Source organism: Petromyzon marinus, unplaced genomic scaffold, assembly GCF_048934315.1.
Source record: "Petromyzon marinus isolate PM22_M1 ecotype Great Lakes invasive population unplaced genomic scaffold, UKy_Petmar_22M1.pri1.0 PM_G_Scaffold_2, whole genome shotgun sequence".
In the NCBI taxonomy this organism is placed as follows: Eukaryota; Metazoa; Chordata; class Hyperoartia; order Petromyzontiformes; family Petromyzontidae; genus Petromyzon; species Petromyzon marinus.
In genome coordinates this window covers 6,049,849-6,073,008 of record NW_027422761.1, presented here as the reverse complement: position 1 = coordinate 6,073,008, position 23,160 = coordinate 6,049,849, and the positions used below count along the sequence as shown (strand labels likewise).

Genomic DNA, 23,160 nt, shown 5'->3' with positions numbered 1-23,160 from the left:
ACACAACATCATCAGCACACATCACCTGCACTACATCACCTACACACATCACCTACACACTACATCACCTACACACAACATCACCTACACACTACATCACCTACACACTACATCACCTACACACATCACCTGCACACAACATCACCTACACACTACATCACCTACACACAACATCACCTACACACTACATCACCTACACACTACATCACCTACACACTACATCGCCTACACACTACATCACCTACACACAACATCACCTACACAACAACATCACCTACACACTACATCACCTACACACTACATCACCTACACACAACAACATCACCTGCACACTACATCACCTACACACTACATCACCTACACACATCACCTACACACAACATCACCTACACACTACATCACCTACACACTACATCACCTACACACATCACCTGCACACAACATCACCTACACACTACATCACCTACACACTACATCACCTACACACTACATCGCCTACACAGTGCATCACCTACACACAACATCACCTACATAACAACATCACCTACACACTACATCACCTACACACTACATCACCTACACACATCACCTGCACACTACATCACCTACACACATCACCTACACACAACATCACCTACACACAACATCACCTACACAACAACATCACCTACACACTACATCACCTACACACAACATCACCTACACACTACATCACCTACACACTACATCACCTACACACTACATCACCTACACACTACATCACCTACACTACATCACCTACACACTACATCGCCTACACACAACATCACCTACACACAACATCACCTACACACAACATCACCTACACACTACATCACCTACACACTACATCACCTACACACTACATCACCTACACACAACATCACCTACACACAACATCACCTACACACTACATCACCTACACACTACATCACCTACACACTACATCACCTACACACTACATCACCTACACTACATCACCTACACACTACATCGCCTACACACAACATCACCTACACACAACATCACCTACACACAACATCACCTACACACTACATCACCTACACACTACATCACCTACACACAACAACATCACCTGCACACTACATCACCTACACACTACACCTACACACTACATCACCTACACACTACATCACCTACACAATACATCACCTACACACTACATCACCTACACACTACATCACCTGCACACAACATCACCTGCACACTACATCACCTACACACTACATCACCTACACACATCACCTGCACACAACATCACCTGCACACTACATCACCTACACACTACATCACCTGCACACTACATCACCTGCACACTACATCACCTACACACTACATCACCTGCACACAACATCACCTACACACTACATCACCTGCACACAACATCACCTACACACTACATCACCTACACACTACATCACTACACCAAACAACATCAGCACATCACCTACACACTACATCACCTACACACTACATCACCTACACACATCACCTGCACACAACACCTGCACACAACATCAACACATCACCTACACACATCACCTGCACACAACATCAACACATCACCTGCACACAACATCATCAGCACACATCACCTGCACACTACATCACCTACACACATCACCTACACACATCACCTGCACACTACATCACCTACACACATTACCTACACACATCAACTACACACTACATCACCTACACACTACATCACCTGCACAATACATCACCTACACAATACATCACCTGCACACTACATCACCTACACACTACATCACCTACACACAACATCACCTACACACAACATCACCTACACTACATCACCTACACAACAACATCACCTACACAACAACATCACCTACACACAACATCACCTACACTACATCACCTACACTACATCACCTACACAACAACATCACCTACACACATCACCTACACTACATCACCTACACACTACATCACCTACACACTACATCACCTACACTACATCACCTACACAACAACATCACCTACACAACAACATCACCTACACACAACATCACCTACACTACATCACCTACACAACAACATCACCTACACAACAACATCACCTACACACAACATCACCTACACTACATCACCCACACAACAACATCACCCACACACCACACCACCGTGTGAACCACGTGGTGCACCACCACCACCCCCTCTCCTCTCTCCCCGTGTGCGCCCTCCTACCTGGCTCATCGTTGCCTGCTGACGGGTTCCGCCGATGCCAGCCATTGGCGAGGTTACACGCGAAAAACTATTCCCTCGCGTGGCGGTGCCGGCGGGCTGATAGGAGGGGGAGGTCCGACGTTTCGCGCCGCCGGGCCCGGGGTGACGCGACCCCCACGCTCGTTTGCGACCACGTGCGAGGCCTTAGCAGGGCACGTTTAGAAAACGTAGCGCGGATAAGGCGACCACGTGACAGCGAGGCTAGAATTCCGTAGAACTGATAAGCGCTGCCCCTCCCCCCGTAGACTCCTGTTAATACGCACTGTACTTTAACACGCGCAAGAGTACTGTACCTGCCCCCCTGTTACAGTCGTCCACAAACCCCCCCCAGCTTATAACCAATTTGGTTTCGCCCTCCCCCCCAGCTTGTAACCAATTTGGTTTCGCCCACCCCCCCGGCTTGAAACCAATTTGGTTTCGCCCACCCCTTAGCTAGTAACCAATTTGGTTTCGCCCACCCCCTTAGCTAGTAACCAATTTGGTTTCGCCCACCCCCTTAGCTTGTAATCAATTTGGTTTCGCCCACCCCCTCAGCTTGTAACCAATTTGGTTTCGCCCACCCCCCCTCAGCTTGTAACCAATTTGGTTTCGTCCACCCCCTCAGCTAGTAACCAATTTGGTTTCGCACACCCCCTCAGCTAGTAACCAATTTGGTTTCGCCCACCCCCCCAGCTAGTAACCAATTTGGTTTCGCCCACACCCCTCAACTTGTCACCAAGTTGGTTTCGCCCACCCCCCCAGCTTGTAACCAATTTGGTTTCGCCCACCCCCCCAGCTTGTAACCAATTTGGTTTCGCCCACACCCCTCAACTTGTAACCAATTTGGTTTCGCCCTCCCCCCCAGCTTGTAACCAATTTGGTTTCGCCCACACCCCTCAGCTTGACACCAATTTGGTTTCGCCCACACCCCTCAGCTTGACACCAATTTGGTTTCGCCCTCCCCCCCTCAGCTTGACACCAATTTGGTTTCGCCCGTCAGCGTCACGATTTTGGTTCCACTTCACTTTGTAAGATCTCGGCTGGCCTTGGGAGTTTGCGGCTGAGGGAGTTTGCGACTGAGTGAGTTTTTTTTTAAACTTCCATCTTAATCCACCCGCACTTTTAAACATTTAAAACAAACAAAATACAAAATGTACCGACCGAGATTAATCGATTAACCCCTCGTTTTAAAAAGCGATCGAAACTAAAAAAAAAGCCGGCTTCGGGGCCTGCAAGTCTGGGGGCCTTTCGCCGATTTCTTCCCTTCAATCGATCGAATGATCGATCGATCGAACTCGTGGTGGTGGTGGTGTTTAACGTCGTTCGCGTGGACATCGTGAAACAACACGCCACGTGAACACAAAGACAAAGATCCCCCGTGTAGCCTTAGCAGGCTGTAGGGGGCAAGTGGTGTTAGTGACCCCCTTTCACATTCTAAAGATAAACACGTGTATACACACACAGTGTACACACACACACAGTGTACACACACACGTGTACACACACACAGTACACACACACGTGTACACACACACGTGTACACACACACACACGTGTATACACACAGTGTACACACACAGTGTACACACACGTGTACACACACACACGTGTACACACACACGTGTACACACACACACGTGTACACACACACGTGTACACACACACAGTACACACACACACGTGTACACACACACGTGTACACACACACACGTGTACACACACACGTGTACACACACGTCTACACACACACAGTGTACACACGTGTACACACACAGTGTACACACACACAGTGTACACACACACACACGTGTACACACACGTGTACACACACACATGTGTACACACACACACAGTGTACACACACACACAGGTGTACACACACACACACGTGTACACACACAGTGTACACACACACAGTGTACACACACACACACGTGTACACACACACGTGTACACACACGTGTACACACACACAGTGTACACACACAGTGTACACACACACGTGTACACACACAGTGTACACACACACACGTGTACACACACACAGTGTACACACACACATGTGTACACACACGTGTATACACACACGTGTACACACACACAGTGTACACACAGTGTACACACACACGTGTACACACACACGTGTACACACACACGTGTACACACACGTGTACACACACACGTGGCAAGAATAACAACAACACTTATTTGCCCTTGCTCGTCTCGTTGTGATTGTGCATGTGTCCGGTTTGCTTGTGTTCACCGCTTTTGTATTCCTCAACTGTGTTGCTTAATTTTATTTTACGGGAAGCATATTAAGATATATTCTTAGTTCTTTCGGTAAAGTCACCACGTTGAAGGGAAACAATAAAATAATAAAATATATAACAATAAAAAGAATATGAATTACTGCAGTCACGAAAGCTTTAAATCAAAATTTAAGCATATTAAGAGTTTACATTTTAACGTAAAGTAACAAGAAAATGTTGACACTCGTGAGAATTTTCAACGAGAAACGTGGCTCTGGGGAAGGATTCCAGAGGCACGCGCTGACCAACGAAGGCGGACAAGTGGGGAGGAGAGATAATCTTTTTGACTTTGTGAAGATATTAACATCACGTTTGTTATCATGTTGCAAGTGTGTTAACCGTTCATTTATTTGGGTTGATAGTATTTCATTAAAAAGCATACTTAATTTTTTTTTGCTGTGAATCACATTTTAAATATATGTATACACAATGTTGGGCACGTTATTGTTAGAATGTTTAATAATTGCACCGCACAGTGGAATTAAAACCTTTAATTTGTCAGTACGTAAAAAAATATTTGTTACAAGTTTAAACGGAATGCATTTAAGAAAAACACACGAATGTAGTTTGCTTGGAAATAATTAATGAATATTGATATATTTTTTATTTAAAGCTTTCGTGACTGCAGGGATTCATATTGTTGGTAATTCGGTAAAGTCACCTGCACGTAGAAGGGAAACAATAAAATAATAAAAATATAAAACAATAAAATTATTGTAAAACAATAAAGTTATTATTCTTGGTTCTTTCGGTAAAGTCACCACCACGTAGAAGGGAAACAATAAAATAATAAAAATATAAAACAATAAAATTATTGTAAAACAATAAAATTATTATTCTTGGTTCTTTCGGTAAAGTCACCACCACGTAGAAGGGAAACAATAAAATAATAAAAATAATAAAACAATAAAATTATTGTAAAACAAAATTATTATTCTTGGTTCTTTCGGTAAAGTCACCACCACGTAGAAGGGAAACAATAAAATAATAAAAAATATAAAACAATAAAATTATTGTAAAACAATACAATTATTATTCTTGGTTCTTTTTGTAAAGTCACCTGCACGTAGAAGGGAACCAATAACATAATACAAAATATAAAACAATAAAATTATTGTAAAACAATAAAATTATTATTCTTGGTTCTTTTTGTAAAGTCACCTGCACGTAGAAGGGAACCAATAAAATAATACAAAATATAAAACAATAAAATTCTCACGACGTTTCGACCGCAACACAAGCAATCATCATCAGATGATTTTATTGTTATTGTGTTATATTTTTATTATTTCATTGTTTCCCTTCTAACGTGGTGGTGACTTTACCAAAAGAACCAAGAATATGAATCCCTGCAGTCACGGAAGCTTTAAATCAAAATTCGTTCTTTTTTTTCTATTAAAAGCGACAGCCCCGTAATGTGTTAACATTTTTGTTGAAGCCCTCTATTGTATATTGTGTGCCGTTGTATTGATATGGGCAAGGATAACTTAGGCGACTATCTCTGCGAGTCTCGGTGAAATCCCCTAACCCCCTTCATCTCGTGAAACGTCGTGGGAATTGTATCGCGTGATTTTATTATTTTATTCTCATTCTCTCACGTGGTGGTGGTGACTTTACCGAGAGAAGCAAAGAAGACGAATCCTGTATCATTATCACTTAGGGGCCGCCCATAAATGACGTCACGCACCTATGGAGGGCGTCAGACGTTTGTGACGATGTGTGACGTAGGGGGGGAGGAGGGGTTGAGAAATGTGACGTCACATCAAAATGCGCAACTTTAAATATCTATATTCTTAGCTCTTTCGGTAAAGTCACGTTGAAGGGAAACAATAAAATAATAAAAATATATAAAACAATAAAAATTCTCACGACGTTTCGACCATAACACAAACGGTCGTCATCAGGCGTTATGGTCGAAACGTCGTGAGAATTTTTATTGTTTTATATATATTGTTATTTTATTGTTTCCCTTCAACGTGACTTTACCGAAAGAGCTAAGAATATGAATTACTGCAGTCACGAAAGCTTTAAATCAAAATTTAAATATCTACTTAATTAAATAGAATTGTTATAACGGCACTAATTTTGAATAATTTTCATTATTAACTATTTGATGTTTTAAATTTACTAAGGTCACCTTTTATTTATTCCATGAAGGAGCATTTCGCTTCTCCGTGGGAGAATGGTGATGCATACATTTAGTAAAAAACATTTTGAATGATTGTTATTAAACATTTTGATTTTAATGATTCTACCAGGGCTTTTCATTCTGTGGAATGAATATGTAATTGATATTATTGTACTCTCCATTTTGCTTCGTTCTACTGCAAAGTTTCAAGTATTTTTTTAATAGAATTACTTTTAATATTTTATAATTCTACAAATGTTTTCTCCTACAACATCAGAGTGCAGCGCCACATTAAATACGCACTACAATGACAATAGTGTAAAGCGATTTGAAGCGTGTTTCATTTTAAAAATGGAAATATGGTTTGGGGGGTGTGGGGGGCAGAACTTTGTGACGTCATATTTCAGGGGCGTCTGACTTTGTGACGCTGTGTGACGAGGGGGGCAGGGGGGGGGGGTCAAAAATCGGCCAAACTCGTGTGACGTCATTTATGGACGGCCCCTTATGGGAACATTGCTTTTGACATACACGATTTTGAGATAGGCGTGCTTTTCGCGTATGCCAAGGAGTGCCTGTGGGGAGCGGTTAGTGTAGCGGTTAGTGCGCCGAGCTACAAACCTGGCGACCCGGGTTCGATTCCCACTCACGGCCAACACCAGTGACGATTGTCTGAACTGCTCCCGGGCCTCCCCTAGGTCGACTCAGCCTCAAATGAGTACCTGGTGCGATGCGGAAACATTGCCACGAAGGAGACAAAGGGTGGCCGGGCGTGGTGTTGGCCACCCACCCCCCTTGTTTGCTGTGCCGGCCTTCATAGGTGCTTCCCTAACAGCACTTGCCCCGACAGTCTGTTACAGGCTACACGGGGAGGGGGTCTTTGTAATGGAACAAATTCTGAATTAAACTCTAAGAGACAGGGACAGGAGCGTGTGTATGTTGAGCGTCTTTCGCACCGTACGTAGCCAAACCGTGCTGACCAGAGGCGTGGGGGAAGGGCAACGAACTTCAACGCAAAATCAGCTTCAAAGAAGTTTGTTTTCGGCATAGAGAAAGCACATTGATTAGAGAACGTACGAAAAGGTAAGAGACACATTGTCAAGAGAGAGGCGAGCGGGATTGTGCGGGGCGTTGGCGTTCTAAGGCACGGCCAAGGGCAGTGTCAGAGAATGTAAGTGTGTGGGCACGTCTAGTAGAACCTCTTTTGCACTGCACGTAGCCACCCGTGCTAATCGGGACAGCGGCCCAGCCAAGAGGAGAAAACGTGCCTGAGACCATCCCACTGCCGAGTTGGGAGCGATGAAAATCGGCTCATTCATTGGTTACGTTTTTTTGAAGCCAGCTGGCCAGGCGTTAGGGCAAAACGGAGCCCAACCTTTCACCCAGGCAACTGGCGAGCACGGACTAAGCTTGTGATTCGCATGCACTAACCTACGTACCCGCTCACCTACCCACCCAACCTATACAAGACAAAGATCCCCCGTGTAGTCTTAACAGGCTGTTGGAGGAGGTGCCGTTAGCGAGCACCTATGAGGGCCGGCACGGGTGGGTGGCCGGCACCACGCCTGATCGCCTTCGTCTCCCGAGTGGCGATGTTTACATACTACATTCGGTAATCATTTGAGGCTGAGTCGACCTAGGAGAGGCATATGATCGGTTCAGATAATTGTCACTGGTGTTGGCCGTCAGCGGGAATCGGGTTCGTAGCGCAGCAGCGTGCTAACCGCTACAGTACCGGTCCCCATATCTACCTGTGCACCTGCCTGCCCACATGCATGTCCACCTACATGCCTACCTACCTGCCTGCCTGCCTCGTCACGCACTCGCAAACCCACTCATATACTTGCCCACCTACACGCCTACCCGTGCGCCTGCATGCACACCTATCCGTCTACCCGCTCGCCCACCCACCCACCCACCCACACACCCACACGCCCACACACCCACCCACCCACCCACCTAACCCGCCCACCCACCGGTAAATTAACGCTGCCCCCCACGTTCCTCGCTGCGTTTCGGTAGCAAGGGGGGGGCCGATGCAGCGCCTCACCGTGCGCAAGAAGGAGACAGCGGAGGTGGCGGGCGCCGAGATGTCATTTGCGCTGTCGCAACGGGCGCGCCACGCCGCCCGTGTGCTTCTGCAGCGCTTCCCCGACACTGGCTCTGACCCAGGTTCGTTCCCGCTTTGGAGTTGCCGGCGACGTTTTTTTTTTCCGTGGTGCTCCATTGGTGCCCTCTATCAACTAATCTATTCAGGCATTATTTTACCGGGTAAGGCTGCGCTGAGCTGCGTAGCCATTTATCAGCAGCGACCTGGCCACAAAATGATTGCTCGAATGAAGTGGCTTATCACGTGGACGTTCGCAGCAGCCAAATACGCTCAACGCACGTCGATTCGAGAGAGACACCGCAAACTCCAAATATACAGCAGCAGATGTCGTGGTTGGGATCGAACCCACGACCTCCTGTATACCAGGCGAGGGAGTTAACATCTCCTAGCCACCATGATGATGATGAGGGAGAGAGACACAGACTCCAAATATACAGCAGCAGATATCGGGGTTGGGATCGAACCCACGACCTCCTGTATACCAGGTGAGGGAGTTAACATCTAGCCACCATGATGATGACGAGGGAGAGAGACACAGACTCCAAATATACAGCAGATGTCGGGGTTGGGATCGAACCCACGACATCCTGTATACCAGGCGAGGGAGTTAACATCTAGCCACCATGATGATGATGAGGGAGAGAGACACAGACTCCAAATATACAGCAGCATATGTCGGGGTTGGGATCGAACCCACGACCTCCTGTACACCAGGCGAGGGAGTCAACATCTAGCCACCGTGGCACCCGTGACGCTGATGCAATTCGACGCGTGTCACTCACAGGGGCGAGACGCGAGGCGAGCAGGCCGAGCGGACGGCTCAACGACGGGATCGCTCAGGTCCCGCCACCGCGGGGGCGATCGGAGCTGGAGGCGTTCCGCCAGACCCTCCCCGTGGCCGCGTTCCGGGAGCAGTTGCTGGGCACCATCGCCAAGTCCAACATCCTGCTGGTGCTGGGCGAGACCGGCTCCGGCAAAACCACGCAGGTGCTCGCAGCACAGTCCTAGAACTCGGCGCTCCTTCATTCAGCATGTCGGGCTCATTTCCCCAGGACCACCACCACGACGAGCGGGGTGAACGTGGATTATTATTTTATTTTTTACCCCCGAATTGCGATCTTGAGGACTGCCTCCGATCACCGCTTAACACTCGGCGCGCGCCGCCGCCCGTGTCGTCCCCCACCCCCCCGGCAGATCCCTCAGTACATCCTGGACGAGGGCAGCCGCCTGGGGTCGCCGTGCCGCGTGATTTGCGCGCAGCCGCGCCGAATCTCTGCCGTCGCCGCGGCCGAGAGGGTGGCGGAGGAGCGAGGGGAGGGCGTCGGCCAGACCGTCGGCTACCAGATCCGGTTGGAGAGCAAGTGCGTGTACGCGTGTTGGCGCTTCCGTTGTGCGCGCGTGCGCGTGTGTGTGTGTTCTGTTGTTTTTGTTGTTGTTGTTGTGTTTTCCCTCTGGGCCGTGTGCTATTGTAATTTTTCTCGTCGTTTCATTCCAACTGTGCTAGTCGCGCCCCCACGATTAGCGCGGTCGGCTGCGTACGGTGTGAAAGACGTTCAACGTACACACGCGCACATGCACACATACGTTTGTTATTGTGTACTTTTACCGCTGTGTCCTGTCGTGTTTCTCCCTGCCCTGCGCCGTGTCCTTTCGTTGAGTTGTGTGATTTTTAGGGTTGTGTTCGGTTTGCGTTTCTCCGTCCTGTCTGAGCTCTGCAGTGACACAACTCTACGAAAACCGAGCCGGTGCAACAATATTTACGGCACATTTATTTTTGGTTAGGCAACGAAGAAATTATCTTGACAAAAACAGCTGTCGTGAAATCCTTCCTCTGCACGATGCAAGCCAAACAACAATTTGCCATGGGTATGGGTGGGGGTGCAGAACAATTGTCACAAGGAAATTTAGCATATCGCTTTATAGGCATTGTATACGATTGCTGAATTTGTGTTGATGGAATTGTTCTTCAACTCAACTGTCGGTGGTGAGCTGAAACAATCTTGTTGGGCGCACAGTGAAACACTTTTACCACCATGTGGTAATTTAATTGGTTTGGCTGTGTCGGCTGGTGGGGGGAGGACTTCACACACGTTGGACCATTGAGCACGGTTGGCTACGTACGGTGGTGCGAAAGAAGTTCAACTTGCATACCTACGTTAAATTTACGAATCGTAATATTGACTGACAACCTAGATGTTAGGTTAACAGGAAAACACCATGTATGTATTTGAGATCCCTTATACCTCAGCTTATCACTCAGCTATTTCAATGCTAAATTCTATGCTAATTCCTTTGTCAAGGGGTGCCTCTGCGGATGTGTATACTTTAACTTAGCTATTTCAATGAGCCATTTCAATGCTAAATTCTATGCTAATTCCTTTGTCAAGGGGTGCCTCTGCGGATGTGTATACTTTAACTTAGCTATTTCAATGAGCCATTTCAATGCTAAATTCTATGCTAATTCCTTTGTCAAGGGGTGCCTCTGCGGATGTGTATACTTTAACTTAGCTATTTCAATGAGCCATTTCAATGCTAAATTATATGCTAATTCCTTTGTCAAGGGGTACCTCTGCGGATGTGTATACTTTAACTTAGCTATTTCAATGAGCCATTTCAATGCTAAATTCTATGCTAATTCCTTTGTCAAGGGGTGCCTCTGCGGATGTGTACACTTTAACTTAGCTATTTCAATGAGCCATTTCAATGCTAAATTCTATGCTAATTCCTTTGTCAAGGGGTGCCTCTGCAGATGTGTATACTTTAACTTAGCTATTTCAATGAGCCATTTCAATGCTAAATTATATGATAATTCCTTTGTCAAGGCGCTTAGTGTTTTTCTTCTCACACAGCTTAAAGGTCGTGATCTGAGCGTGGCTTTTTTCACTCCAGCGCTGTCCTACCAGACAGTCTCGTCCCTTCACCTGATGAAGGCCGCTTGTGTTGTGGCCGAAACGTCGTGATTTTTGTTATTTTATTTTTTACCTACGTGGTGACTTTACCCAATAGAACCAAAGAGTATCCCTCATTAAAGGTCGTGATCTCAGCGTGGCTTCTCTCACTCCAGCGCTGTCCTCCAGACAGTCTCGTCCCTTCACCTGATGAAGGCCGCTTGTGTTGTGGCCGAAACGTCGTGATTTTTGTTATTTTATTTTTAACCTGCTACGTGGTGACTTTACCCAATAGAACCAAAGAGTATCCCTCATACCGTCGCGTTCCGCACGCGGCGTTGCGCGCAGGGTCTCGCCAAAGACGCTCCTCACGTTCTGCACCAACGACGTGCTGCTGAGGACCCTCATGGCCGGAGACAGCGCCACGTCTACCGTCGTGACGCACATCATCGTGGTACGTGCCGAGCTACAGTCGATCCACCACACACCGGTGCTCAAAAGTTTTCTTTTCAGTCTAATCTAGATTTGAAGTTTTCGTGACTGCAGGGGTCCACGCCCCTGGGTTCTCTCGGTAAAGTCACCGTGGTAGGTAGAAAATGAAATGAATTAAATCACGGCGTTTCGGGCGCGCGCACACGCAAGCGTCAGTCAGCAGGTGGAACAACCACAGCAAGAAAGAATTGCTGAAGTGGGCAAAAGGGCTGCTGCTGCTGTCACAAGAGGCTATCGAGGCCTGTAGATGTGGTTGTCCCACCTGCTGACGGACCCTTGTGTGTGCGCTCGCTCGAAACGTCGTGATTTTAATTTATTTTATTTTATTCGGTCTAACCCAAGATGTGGCCAGTTCCGGTTTCTGAGTTTTTGTTCGGTTTTAGTGTCTCAATCATTGGATTGACAACGGACTGTATGTACATGGTGAAGTTTAATTATTGTTATGAAGCTGGTGCTGATGCTGTTGCTACTGGTTGGTTAAAGGTGATGATGGTGGTGATGCTGGTAGTGTTGTTGCTGCTGCTAAGGGTGGTGGTTATTGATGGTTCTGCTGGTGGTGGTGATGGTTAAGGGTGGTGATGATGGTAGTGATAATTGTGGTGGTGGTGGTGATTACGGGTGGTGATGATGATGGTGGTAGTGCTGGTGTTGGTTCTGGTGGTGGTATTGGTGGTGGTTCTTAAAGAGTGGTGCTTGCCACCCACCCCCTTGTGTACCGTGCCTGCCTTCATAGGAGCTACTCGCTTACAGCACTTGCCCCAACGAGTCTGTTAAGGCTATACGGGGGATCTTTGTCTTGTCAGTTGGTCATGATAGATTTTTGTTAACTGGTGGTGGCGAAATTGGCAATGGTGATGATGGCGGTGGTGGTGGTGGTTACATTGACGATGATGATGATGATGGCAGCGTTGGCGGTGATGTATCCACTAGGACGAGATCCATGAACGCGACCGCTTCTGCGACATCCTGCTCATCAAGCTGCGCGACATTCTGGAGCGGCAGTGCAACCTCCGCGTCGTGCTGATGAGCGCCCCCCTCAACGTCTCACTCTTTTCAGAGTACTTCGGCGGCTGCCCCGTCGTCAGACGTGAGAGACGGCTAAATCCATCCGTCGGTTGAACACGTAGCGGTAGGCTTTCGCGACCAATATTATCGATAATGTATTAGAGGTTTTTTTGGGTTTGATCGCGTCAATGTAAATGTGTTGTTAAACCCGACGGCCAATTTGTAAGATTTTGTCACGTAAAACAAAATATCGTTACTAGCACGGCGCACCGTTGTGTTGGAGGAGTAAACCCACAACATTTACCATTGGAGTGCGACATTTGCCGGTTGTAATTACCGAACGGTAAATGTTGTGGGTTTACTCCTCCAGCACACCGGTGTGTGCCGAATTAGCAACTCGTTGGCCACGTTTTGTTTACTTGACAAACCTCGCTAACCGGCTGCTGCGTCGGGTGGTGGCAGGTTTAACGACACAACATTTATATTCACTCGATCTAACCGTGCGTCGGCGGCGGCGGTGGCGGCGGCGGGCCAAACGCAACGGCGATGTTGGACGTGGCGGTGTGCACGCCGTGTTGCCTCTCGTCCGTGGGCCAGTGCCTGGGAGGCTTTTCGAGGTGAAGCGGTTCTTTCTGGAGGACATCCTGCCCACCACTGGTTACAAGTCTAAGGAGATGGAGAGACGCCAGAAGGAGAAAGATCAACGTACGTACAGCCGGCAAAAACCACCCCCCCCCACCACCCACCCGCCCCCCGCATTGCTTGAGAGAGCCTCCCATTGTGTTGAGGCGGCGATCTCCAACTGTATCGGAATCAGGAGAATATTGATAGTGGTAGGAACCTCCTGGTTACACCACCAGCCCACACGGGGATTATTGTTGTTGTGTCCGTCCGTCGTGCATCCAAAAATGGGAGAGGTGGGGCTGGGTGGAGAGGGGAGGGTGGGGAGGGGCTGGGTAGGGAGGGAGGGGCTGGGTAGGGAGGGGAGGGTGGGGAGGGGCTGGGTGGGGAGGAAGGGGCTGGGTGGGGAGGGTGGGGAGGGTGGGGAGGGTGGGGAGGGTGGGGCTGGGTGGGGAGGGGAGGGTGGGGCTGGGTGGGGAGGGGAGGGTGGGGAGGGGCTGGGTGGGGAGGGTGGGGCTGGGGGTGGGGGTGGGAGGGGTGGGGCCGGGGGGGCAGGGGCTGGTCACCCCGTGGTGCCCTTATAAAACTCAACGTTTAACCTACTCACGCCGGCTTGTGCCCGCCCTCACAGTCGGGCATATTTGCGGAATACACCACGGAGCCGCCGTTGACCCTGGTCGTTGACCAAGCAACCCAACGTTCCTACCGGCTCCCTCCGCAGGAGAATGTGTTTGTTCATATTGGAGGAATCCAATCAGCCAATGTCAACTGGGCTCTTCCGTCGCTCTTCTTCTTCATCATGATTGTGCAATCGCATCGCCACAGTAGCCGTGTTGTTATTATTAACACTGTGAATGTTGTCGTTATTGTTGTGTGTTGTTGTTGTTTTATAAACTGTCGTCCGTGTCGTTATTATTATTATTAACACTGTGAATGTTGTCGTTATTGTTGTGTGTTGTTGTTGTTGTATAAACTGTCGTCCGTGTCGTTATTATTATTAACACTGTGAATGTTGTCGTTATTGTTGTGTGTTGTTGTTGTTTTATAAACTGTCGTCCGTGTCGTTATTATTATTAACACTGTGAATGTTGTCGTTATTGTTGTGTGTTGTTGTTTTATAAACTGTCGTCCGTGTTGTTATTATTATTAACACTGTGAATGTTGTCGTTATTGTTGTGTGTTGTTGTTTTATAAACTGTCGTCCGTGTTGTTGTTATTATTATTAACACTGTGAATGTTATCGTTATTGTAGTATGTTGTTGTTGTTTTATAAACTGTCGTCCGTGTTGTTGTTATTATTATTAACACTGTGAATGTTGTCGTTATTGTTGTGTGTTGTTGTTTTATAAACTGTCGTCCGTGTTGTTATTATTATTAACACTGTGAATGTTGTCGTTATTGTTGTGTGTTGTTGTTTTATAAACTGTCGTCCGTGTTGTTGTTATTATTATTAACACTGTGAATGTTGTCGTTATTGTTGTGTGTTGTTGTTGTTTTATAAACTGTCGTCCGTGTTGTTGTTATTATTATTAACACTGTGAATGTTGTCGTTATTGTTGTGTGTTGTTTTATAAACTGTCGTCCGTGTTGTTGTTATTATTATTAACACTGTGAATGTTATAGTTATTGTTGTGTGTTGTTGTTTTATAAACTGTCGTCCGTGTTGTGCATCCACAAGTACAGGTGTGTGTGTCACAGACTTAGTGCATCCACAAGTACAGGTGTGTGTGTGTGTCGGACTTAGTGCATCCACAAGTACAGGTGGGTCGGTGTGTGTGTGTGTCGGACTTAGTGCATCCACCAGTACAGATGGGTCGGTGTGTGTGTGTCGGACTTCACGCATCCACAAGTACAGGTGTGTGTGTGTGTCGGACTTAGTGCATCCACAAGTACAGGTGGGTGTGTGTGTGTTGGCTTAGTGCATCCACAAGTACAGGTGTGTGTGTGTGTCGGCTTAGTGCATCCACAAGTACAGGTGTGTGTGTGTGTGTCGGACTTAGTGCATTCACAAGTACAGGTGTGTGTGTGTGTGTCGGACTTAGTGCATCCACAAGTACAGGTGGGTGTGTGTGTGTTGGCTTAGTGCATCCACAAGTACAGGTGTGTGTGTGTGTCGGCTTAGTGCATCCACAAATACACGTGGGTGTGTGTGTGTCGGCGGTGGGTGGCTTACTGCAGCTACCATATCATGCGTCCTGTGCTGGAAGAAATAAAGCCTCCAGTTACATTTTTGACTTGTTACACTGGTCTACAGCCAAAATGCTTTCGAGAAATAAACATGTAGTCCAACTTTACTAATTCTGTGTCACTGAGCTGTCCACTTGACACTGATGTTCCGCTGTGTCTGTTCCACCTGAAGAAGGAGACTTGTGTTGCCTCCGAAACGTCGTGATTTAATTGTTTTCTTTTGTTTTATTTTATTTTACCTCCGTGACTCCACCGTACAAATTGATTCTCATTCTTTCGTGAGGAGTCGACTCCTTTTTAATCGCATTAAGAATCGACTCCCATTGACTTGCACGGGGAATCGGATTGTAGAGTTGTATTAGAAATCGATTGCTCATTGAATTGCATGAGCAATCGACTTAGCGTCTGAATCAATACCTTGTCGACTTGTGTTTGGAACCGGTTCGTCGTGTGGAGTTGGATCCGGGTCTGGGGGGTTCAGCATCGCCTGGTGAGTTTACACTCAACACTCACCACTACTCACCACTCACCACTAGTACACTCACCACTAGTACACTCACCACTAGTACACTCACCACTCACCACTACTCACCACTAGTACACTCACCACTAGTACACTCACCACTCACCACTAGTACACTCACCCCTAGCACACTTACCACTCACCACTAGTACACTCACCACTACTCAACACTCACCACTAGCACACTCACCACTACTCACCACCACTCACCACTAGTACACTCACCACTACTCACCACTAGTACACTCACCACTAGTACACTCACCACTCACCACTAGTACACTCACCACTAGTACACTCACCACTACTCACCACTCACCACTACTCACCACTCGCCACTAGTACACTCACCACTACTCACCACTACTCACCACTAGTACACTCACCACTCACCACTAGTACACTCACCACTAGTACACTCACCACTACTCACCACTACTCAACACTCACCACTAGTACACTCACCACTAGTACACTCACCACTAGTACACCCACCACTAGTACACTCACCACTACTCACCACTAGTACACTCACCACTAGTACACTCACCACTAGTACACCTACCACTCACCACTACTCACCACTAGTACACTCACCACTAGTACACTCACCACTCACCACTAGTACACTCACTACTCACCACTACTCACCACTAGTACACTCACCACTAGTACACTCACCACTAGTACACTCACCACTCACCACTACTCACCACTCACCACTACTCACCACTAGTACACTCACCACTAGTACACTCACCACTACTCACCACTCACCACTACTCACCACTAGTACACTCACCACTAGTACACTCACCACTCACCACTACTCACCACTCACCACTACTCACCACTAGTACACTCACCACTAGTACACTCACCACTCACCACTACTCACCACTCACCACTAGTACACTCACCACTAGTACACTCACCACTACTCACCACTAGTACACTCACCACTAGTACACTCACCACTAGTACACCCACCACTCACCACTACTCACCACTAGTACACTCACCACTCACCACTACTCACCACTCACCACTACTCACCACTACTCACCACTAGTACACTCACCACTAGTACACTCACCACTAGTACACTCACCACTCACCACTACTCACCACTACTCACCACTACTCACCACTCACCACTAGTACACCGCTGTGTCTGTTCCACCTGAAGAAGGAGACTTGTGTTGCCTCCGAAACGTCGTGATTTAATTGTTTATTTTATTTTGTTTTATTTTACCTCCGTGACGCCACCGTATAAATTGATTCTCAACATTGTTTCGTGAGGAGTCGACTCCTTTTTGAACGCATTAAGAATCGACTCCTATTGACTTGCACGGGGAATCGGATTGAAGAGTTGTATTAGAATTCGATTGCTCATTGAATTGCATGAGAAATCGACTTAGAGTCTGAATCAATACCTTGTCGACTTGTGTTTGGAACCGGTTCGTCGTGTGGAGTTGGATCCGGGTTTGGGGGGTTCAGCATCGCCTGGTGAGTTTACACTCAACACTCACCACTACTTACCACTAGTACACTCACCACTAGTACACTCACCACTAGTACACTCACCACTAGTACACCCACCACTCACCACTACTCACCACTAGTACACTCACCACTAGTACACTCACCACTCACCACTACTCACCACTCACCACTACTCACCACTACTCACCACTAGTACACTCACCACTAGTACACTCACCACTAGTACACTCACCACTCACCACTACTCACCACTACTCACCACTACTCACCACTCACCACTAGTACACCGCTGTGTCTGTTCCACCTGAAGAAGGAGACTTGTGTTGCCTCCGAAACGTCGTGATTTAATTGTTTATTTTGTTTTATTTTACCTCCGTGACGCCACCGTATAAATTGATTCTCAACATTGTTTCGTGAGGAGTCGACTCCTTTTTAAACGCATTAAGAATCGACTCCTATTGACTTGCACGGGGAATCGGATTGAAGAGTTGTATTAGAATTCGATTGCTCATTGAATTGCATGAGAAATCGACTTAGAGTCTGAATCAATACCTTGTCGACTTGTGTTTGGAACCGGTTCGTCGTGTGGAGTTGGATCCGGGTTTGGGGGGTTCAGCATCGCCTGGTGAGTTTACACTCAACACTCACCACTACTTACCACTAGTACACTCACCACTAGTACACTCACCACTAGTACACTCACCACTACTCACCACTAGTACACTCACCACTACTCACCACTAGTACACTCACCACTCACCACTAGTACACTCACCACTCACCACTACTCACCACTCACCACTACTCACCACTAGTACACTCACCACTAGTACACTCACCACTAGTACACTCACCACTAGTACACTCACCACTCACCACTAGTACACTCACCACTACTCACCACTAGTACACTCACCACTCACCACTAGTACACTCACCACTACTCACCACTAGTACACTCACCACTACTCACCACTCACCACTAGTACACTCACCACTAGTACACTCACCACTACTCTCCACTCACCACTACCCACCACTAGTACACTCACCACTAGTACACTCAACACTCACCACTACTCACCACTCACCACTAGTACACTCACCACTACTCACCACTACTCACCACTCACCACTAGTACACTCACCACTAATACATTCACCACTACTCACCACTAGTACACTCACCACTAGTACACTCACCACTAGTACACTCACCACTACTCACCACTCACCACTACTCACCACTCACCACTACTCACCACTAGTACACTCACCACTACTCACCACTAGTACACTCACCACTAGTACACTCACCACTACTCAACACTCACCACTACTCACCACTCACCACTAGTACACTCACCACTACTCACCACTAGTACACTCACCACTCACCATTACTCACCACTAGTACACTCACCACTAGTACACCCACCACTCACCACTACTCACCACTCACCACTAGTACACTCACCACTAGTACACTCACCACTCACCACTACTCACCACTAGTACACTCACCACTAGTACTCTCACCACTCACCACTACTCACCACTAGTACACTTACCACTAGTACACTCACCACTAGTACACTCACCACTAGTACACTCACCACTCACCACTAGCACACTCACCACTAGTACACTCACCACTAGTACACTCACCACTCACCACTACTCACCACTAGTACACCCACCACTCACCACTAGTACACTGACCACTAGTACACTCACCACTCACCACTACTCACCACTAGTACACTCACCACTCACCACTAGTACACTCACCACTAGTACACTCACCACTACTCACCACTAGTACACTCACCACTCACCACTAGTACACTCACCACTAGTACACTCACCACTCCCCCACTCCCCCTCCCTCCCCCCCAGGACGAGGACTTTGTCACCACCATGGCCAACGCGGCCTTCCTGTCTCACGCTCTGCGCCCTGACCCTTCTGCTGTCCCTGCTGCTGTTGCTGCCCCTGCTGTCCCTGCTGCTGCTGCCCCTGCTGTCCCTGCTGCCCCCGCTGTCCCTGCTGCCCCTGTTGCTGCCCCTGCTGTCCCTGCTGCTGCTGCCCCTGCTGCTGCTGTCCCTGCTGTCCCTGCTGCCCCTGCTGCTGTCCCTGCTGCTGCTGCCCCTGCTGCCCCCGCTGTCCCTGCTGTTGCTGTCCCTGCTGCTGCTGTCCCTGCTGTCCCTGCTGCTGTCCCTGCTGCTGCTGCCCCTGCTGTTGCTGCCCCTGCTGCTGCTGTCCCTGCTGCTGCTGCCCCTGCCGCCGCTGCCCCTGCTGCCCCTGCCGCCGCTGCCCCTGCTGTCCCTGCTGCTGCTCCTGCTGCTGTCCCTGCTGCTACTGCCGCACTGCCGCTTAGCTCCCCGCTGTGCCGCTGGTGGCTCGGCTTCCTGGGCGCTCTCAGACGCTGCTGCTGCTGCTGCACCACCACCAACACCACCGCCGCTGGCTGTGGTGTTGGTGGTGTTGGTGGTGGTGGGGGTGGTGGTGTTGGTGGCGGTGGTGGCGGTGGTGTTGGTGGTGTTGGTGGTGTTGGTGGGGGTGGTGGCGGTGGTGGTGTTGGTGGTGGTGTTATTGGTGGTGGTGTTGGTGGCGGTGGTGTTGGTGGTGGTGGTGTTGTCGGTGGTGGTGTTGGTGGCGGTGGTGGTGTTGGTGGTGGTGGGGGTGGTGGTGTTGGTGGTGGTGGCGGTGGTGGTGGTGTTGGTGGGGGTGGTGGCCGTGGTGGCAGTGGTGGTTGCGAGCAACCCGAGGAGTGGGCGGTGGCAGTGGTGAGGGCGGCTGGGACGCCGCGCTCACTCCTCACGCTGCTCACTGACCGTGAGGACGACGACCAGGTGAGACCACGGGTGGGGCGCACAAGGATATGTGTCTGTGTGTGTGTAGGTCGACTCAGCCTCAAATGAGTACCTGGAGGGATGTGTAAACATCGCCGCTAGGGAGACAAAGGCGGCCGGGCATGGTGCTGGCCACCCACCCCCTCGTGTGCTGTGCCGGCCTTTAAAGGCGCTCGCTAACAGCACTTGCCCCTACAGTCTGTTAAGGCTATACGGGGTATCTTTGTCTGTGCGCGGCACGGGCTAGAGAAGAGATGGAGTGACGTGGTACAAGAGGATGTGGAGCTGAGTCGACTTCCCGATGACTGGTACCAGCGGTGTAAAAATCGGCCTCTGTGGAGGAGGCTCGTGAAGGACGCTACTGGGCAGTTGGAGGCAGTCGCCCTCCAACAACAACGGAGGGCGGAGGAGCGACGCTCAGAACAACGAGCGGAGCGCCGGGTGGCTAAAGCACAGCAGGTTGGCACAGGAGGGGGCACAGGCGGTGCATCAGCCAGTCATCTCAGTCGACCCGTGGCACCTGGGTCTGTCCCTTGACCTTCTGCCAGCGGGCGTTCGACACTTCACGTGGCCTCAAGGTGCACATAGCCTGGCACAAGCGTCGTGGTGACATCACCGCCACTTGGTGGCGTATGGCGGTTGTTGTTTGTGCATCTCCTCATCTCCCCGTGCCCCCACAGGTGCGTGCATATGCATGTGAGGTGTTGCAAGTCCTCAGCTCCAACCATGTTGGCGCATTGGCCCTCTGCAACAATGGAGGCATCGCGGCCTTCGCCAGCCTGCTGGGACGCACTCACAACCCTCACACCCTGGAGAAGATCACCGGTAGCAACCCACCCACACTCACCACCCACTCTCGCCACCCACACTCACCACTCACCACCCACTCTCGCCACCCACACTCACCACCCACGCTCACCACCCACACTCACCACCCACACTCACCACCCATGCTCGCCACGCTCGTCACGCTCACCACTCTCACCACGCTCACTACTCTCACCAGGCTCACCACTCTCACCAGGCTCACCACTCTCGCCATGCTCACCACCCACACTCACCACTCACACTCACCACCCACCCACCCTCGCCACCCCAGGCACGCTGTGGAACCTGTCGTGCCACGAGCCTCTGAGGGCTGCGCTGGTGGAGCTCTGCCTCCCGGCGCTGGTGGAGCTCGTGCTGGTGCCAGAGAGCGGCTGGAGGAGCAACGTTGGAGACAAACCCTCCTCACCGTCCTCACCTAGCTCGCCCGTCTCACCCTCCTCACTCAGCTCGCCCGCCTCGCCTTCCGCGGCGTTCTGCAACGCCTTGGCGTGCCTGCGGTAAGGCGCGCCGAGACAGACGTGACGGGGACGTTGCGGTGGACGCGACGGGAATGTCGTGGTTGACGTGACGGGGACGTCAGGGTTCACGTCACGGCGGTGACGTTGCAGGGAGTTGAGCTTGGCAGACCCGGACAGGCGGCTGAGCATGCGGCAGTGCGAGGGGCTGGTGGACTGCGTGCTGCACTTCATCCGCTCGGCACTCAAAGGGCACAACATCGAGACTCAGGTGACCCCCACACCAAGATGGGTAGTGGTAAAGTAGTGGTTAGCGCTACGAACCCGGCGACCCGGGTTCAATTCCCGCTCGTGGCCAACACCGGTGAAGATTATCTGAAATGGTCCTGGGCCTCCCCTAGGTGTACTCAGCCTCAATTGAGTACCTGGTGTGGTGTGTAAACATCGCCACTGAGCAGACAAAGGTGGTCGGGCGTTGTGCTTGCCACCAACCCCCTCGTGTGCCGTTCCGGTCTCTTCATAGGTGCTCGCTAACAGCACTTGCCCCTACAGTCTGTTGAGGCTATATGGAGGGTCTTTGTTTATGTATGTGTATGTATGTACACGTGTGTGGATGTATGTGTATGTGTATGTATGTCCGTGTGTGTATTGTCCGGCAAAAACAACCCCCTACCTCCTTGAGGTGCCGGACGGCAAAATTGTGGTGGGCAGTGCCGTGGGGGGAGGGCCAATTTAGATTGGCCTTTCCCTTCATGGCATTTGTTACCACCACAATGGCCAAAAGGGGGCTTTGGACCGGTGCGAGGGACTGGTAACCCCTCCACTTTCAATTAAATACCACTAAAATACGAGGTAATGCATTTATTAAGTTTGTGCCGGAGGCACCAGGGGTACGGGCGTCTATGACGTCTCCTGGCCAAACCCCATTTGGCGGAGCGAGGAGATTGAATCTTTATCCTCGGGGCTTCTTCAGAAACAACAAAAAGC

The 23,160-nt window shown here is 49.4% G+C and overlaps 3 protein-coding genes across 3 annotated transcripts in view; 2 read left to right on the top strand and 1 right to left on the bottom strand.

Annotated features, from left to right (window-relative positions):
- Positions 1-2,493, bottom strand: part of LOC142912375 (TPR and ankyrin repeat-containing protein 1-like) — a 47,570-nt gene extending 45,077 nt beyond the window's left edge. Inside the window, exon 1 of the mRNA XM_076060539.1 lies at positions 2,254-2,493. Coding sequence (XP_075916654.1) covers positions 2,254-2,298 — 45 coding nt within the window. The 5' untranslated portion in view covers positions 2,299-2,493. The remainder of the gene's footprint in view (positions 1-2,253) is intronic.
- Positions 2,494-3,262: 769 nt separating this feature from the next.
- LOC142912374 (3'-5' RNA helicase YTHDC2-like) lies at positions 3,263-17,851 on the top strand. The gene is made up of 8 exons (XM_076060538.1): positions 3,263-3,351; positions 8,728-8,877; positions 9,600-9,802; positions 10,010-10,176; positions 12,052-12,157; positions 13,126-13,282; positions 13,798-14,033; positions 17,837-17,851. Exons 2-8 carry the CDS (start codon positions 8,742-8,744, stop codon positions 17,849-17,851), a joined length of 1,020 nt encoding a protein of 339 aa, XP_075916653.1. The 5' UTR covers positions 3,263-3,351; positions 8,728-8,741.
- LOC142912373 (uncharacterized) lies at positions 16,456-22,480 on the top strand. Its single transcript, XM_076060537.1, has 5 exons — positions 16,456-16,498; positions 19,937-20,890; positions 21,571-21,715; positions 21,990-22,215; positions 22,327-22,480. The coding sequence occupies exons 2-5, from the start codon at positions 19,958-19,960 to the stop codon at positions 22,478-22,480; spliced, it is 1,458 nt and encodes a 485-aa protein (XP_075916652.1). The 5' UTR covers positions 16,456-16,498; positions 19,937-19,957.
- The last annotated feature ends 680 nt before the right edge of the window (positions 22,481-23,160 follow it).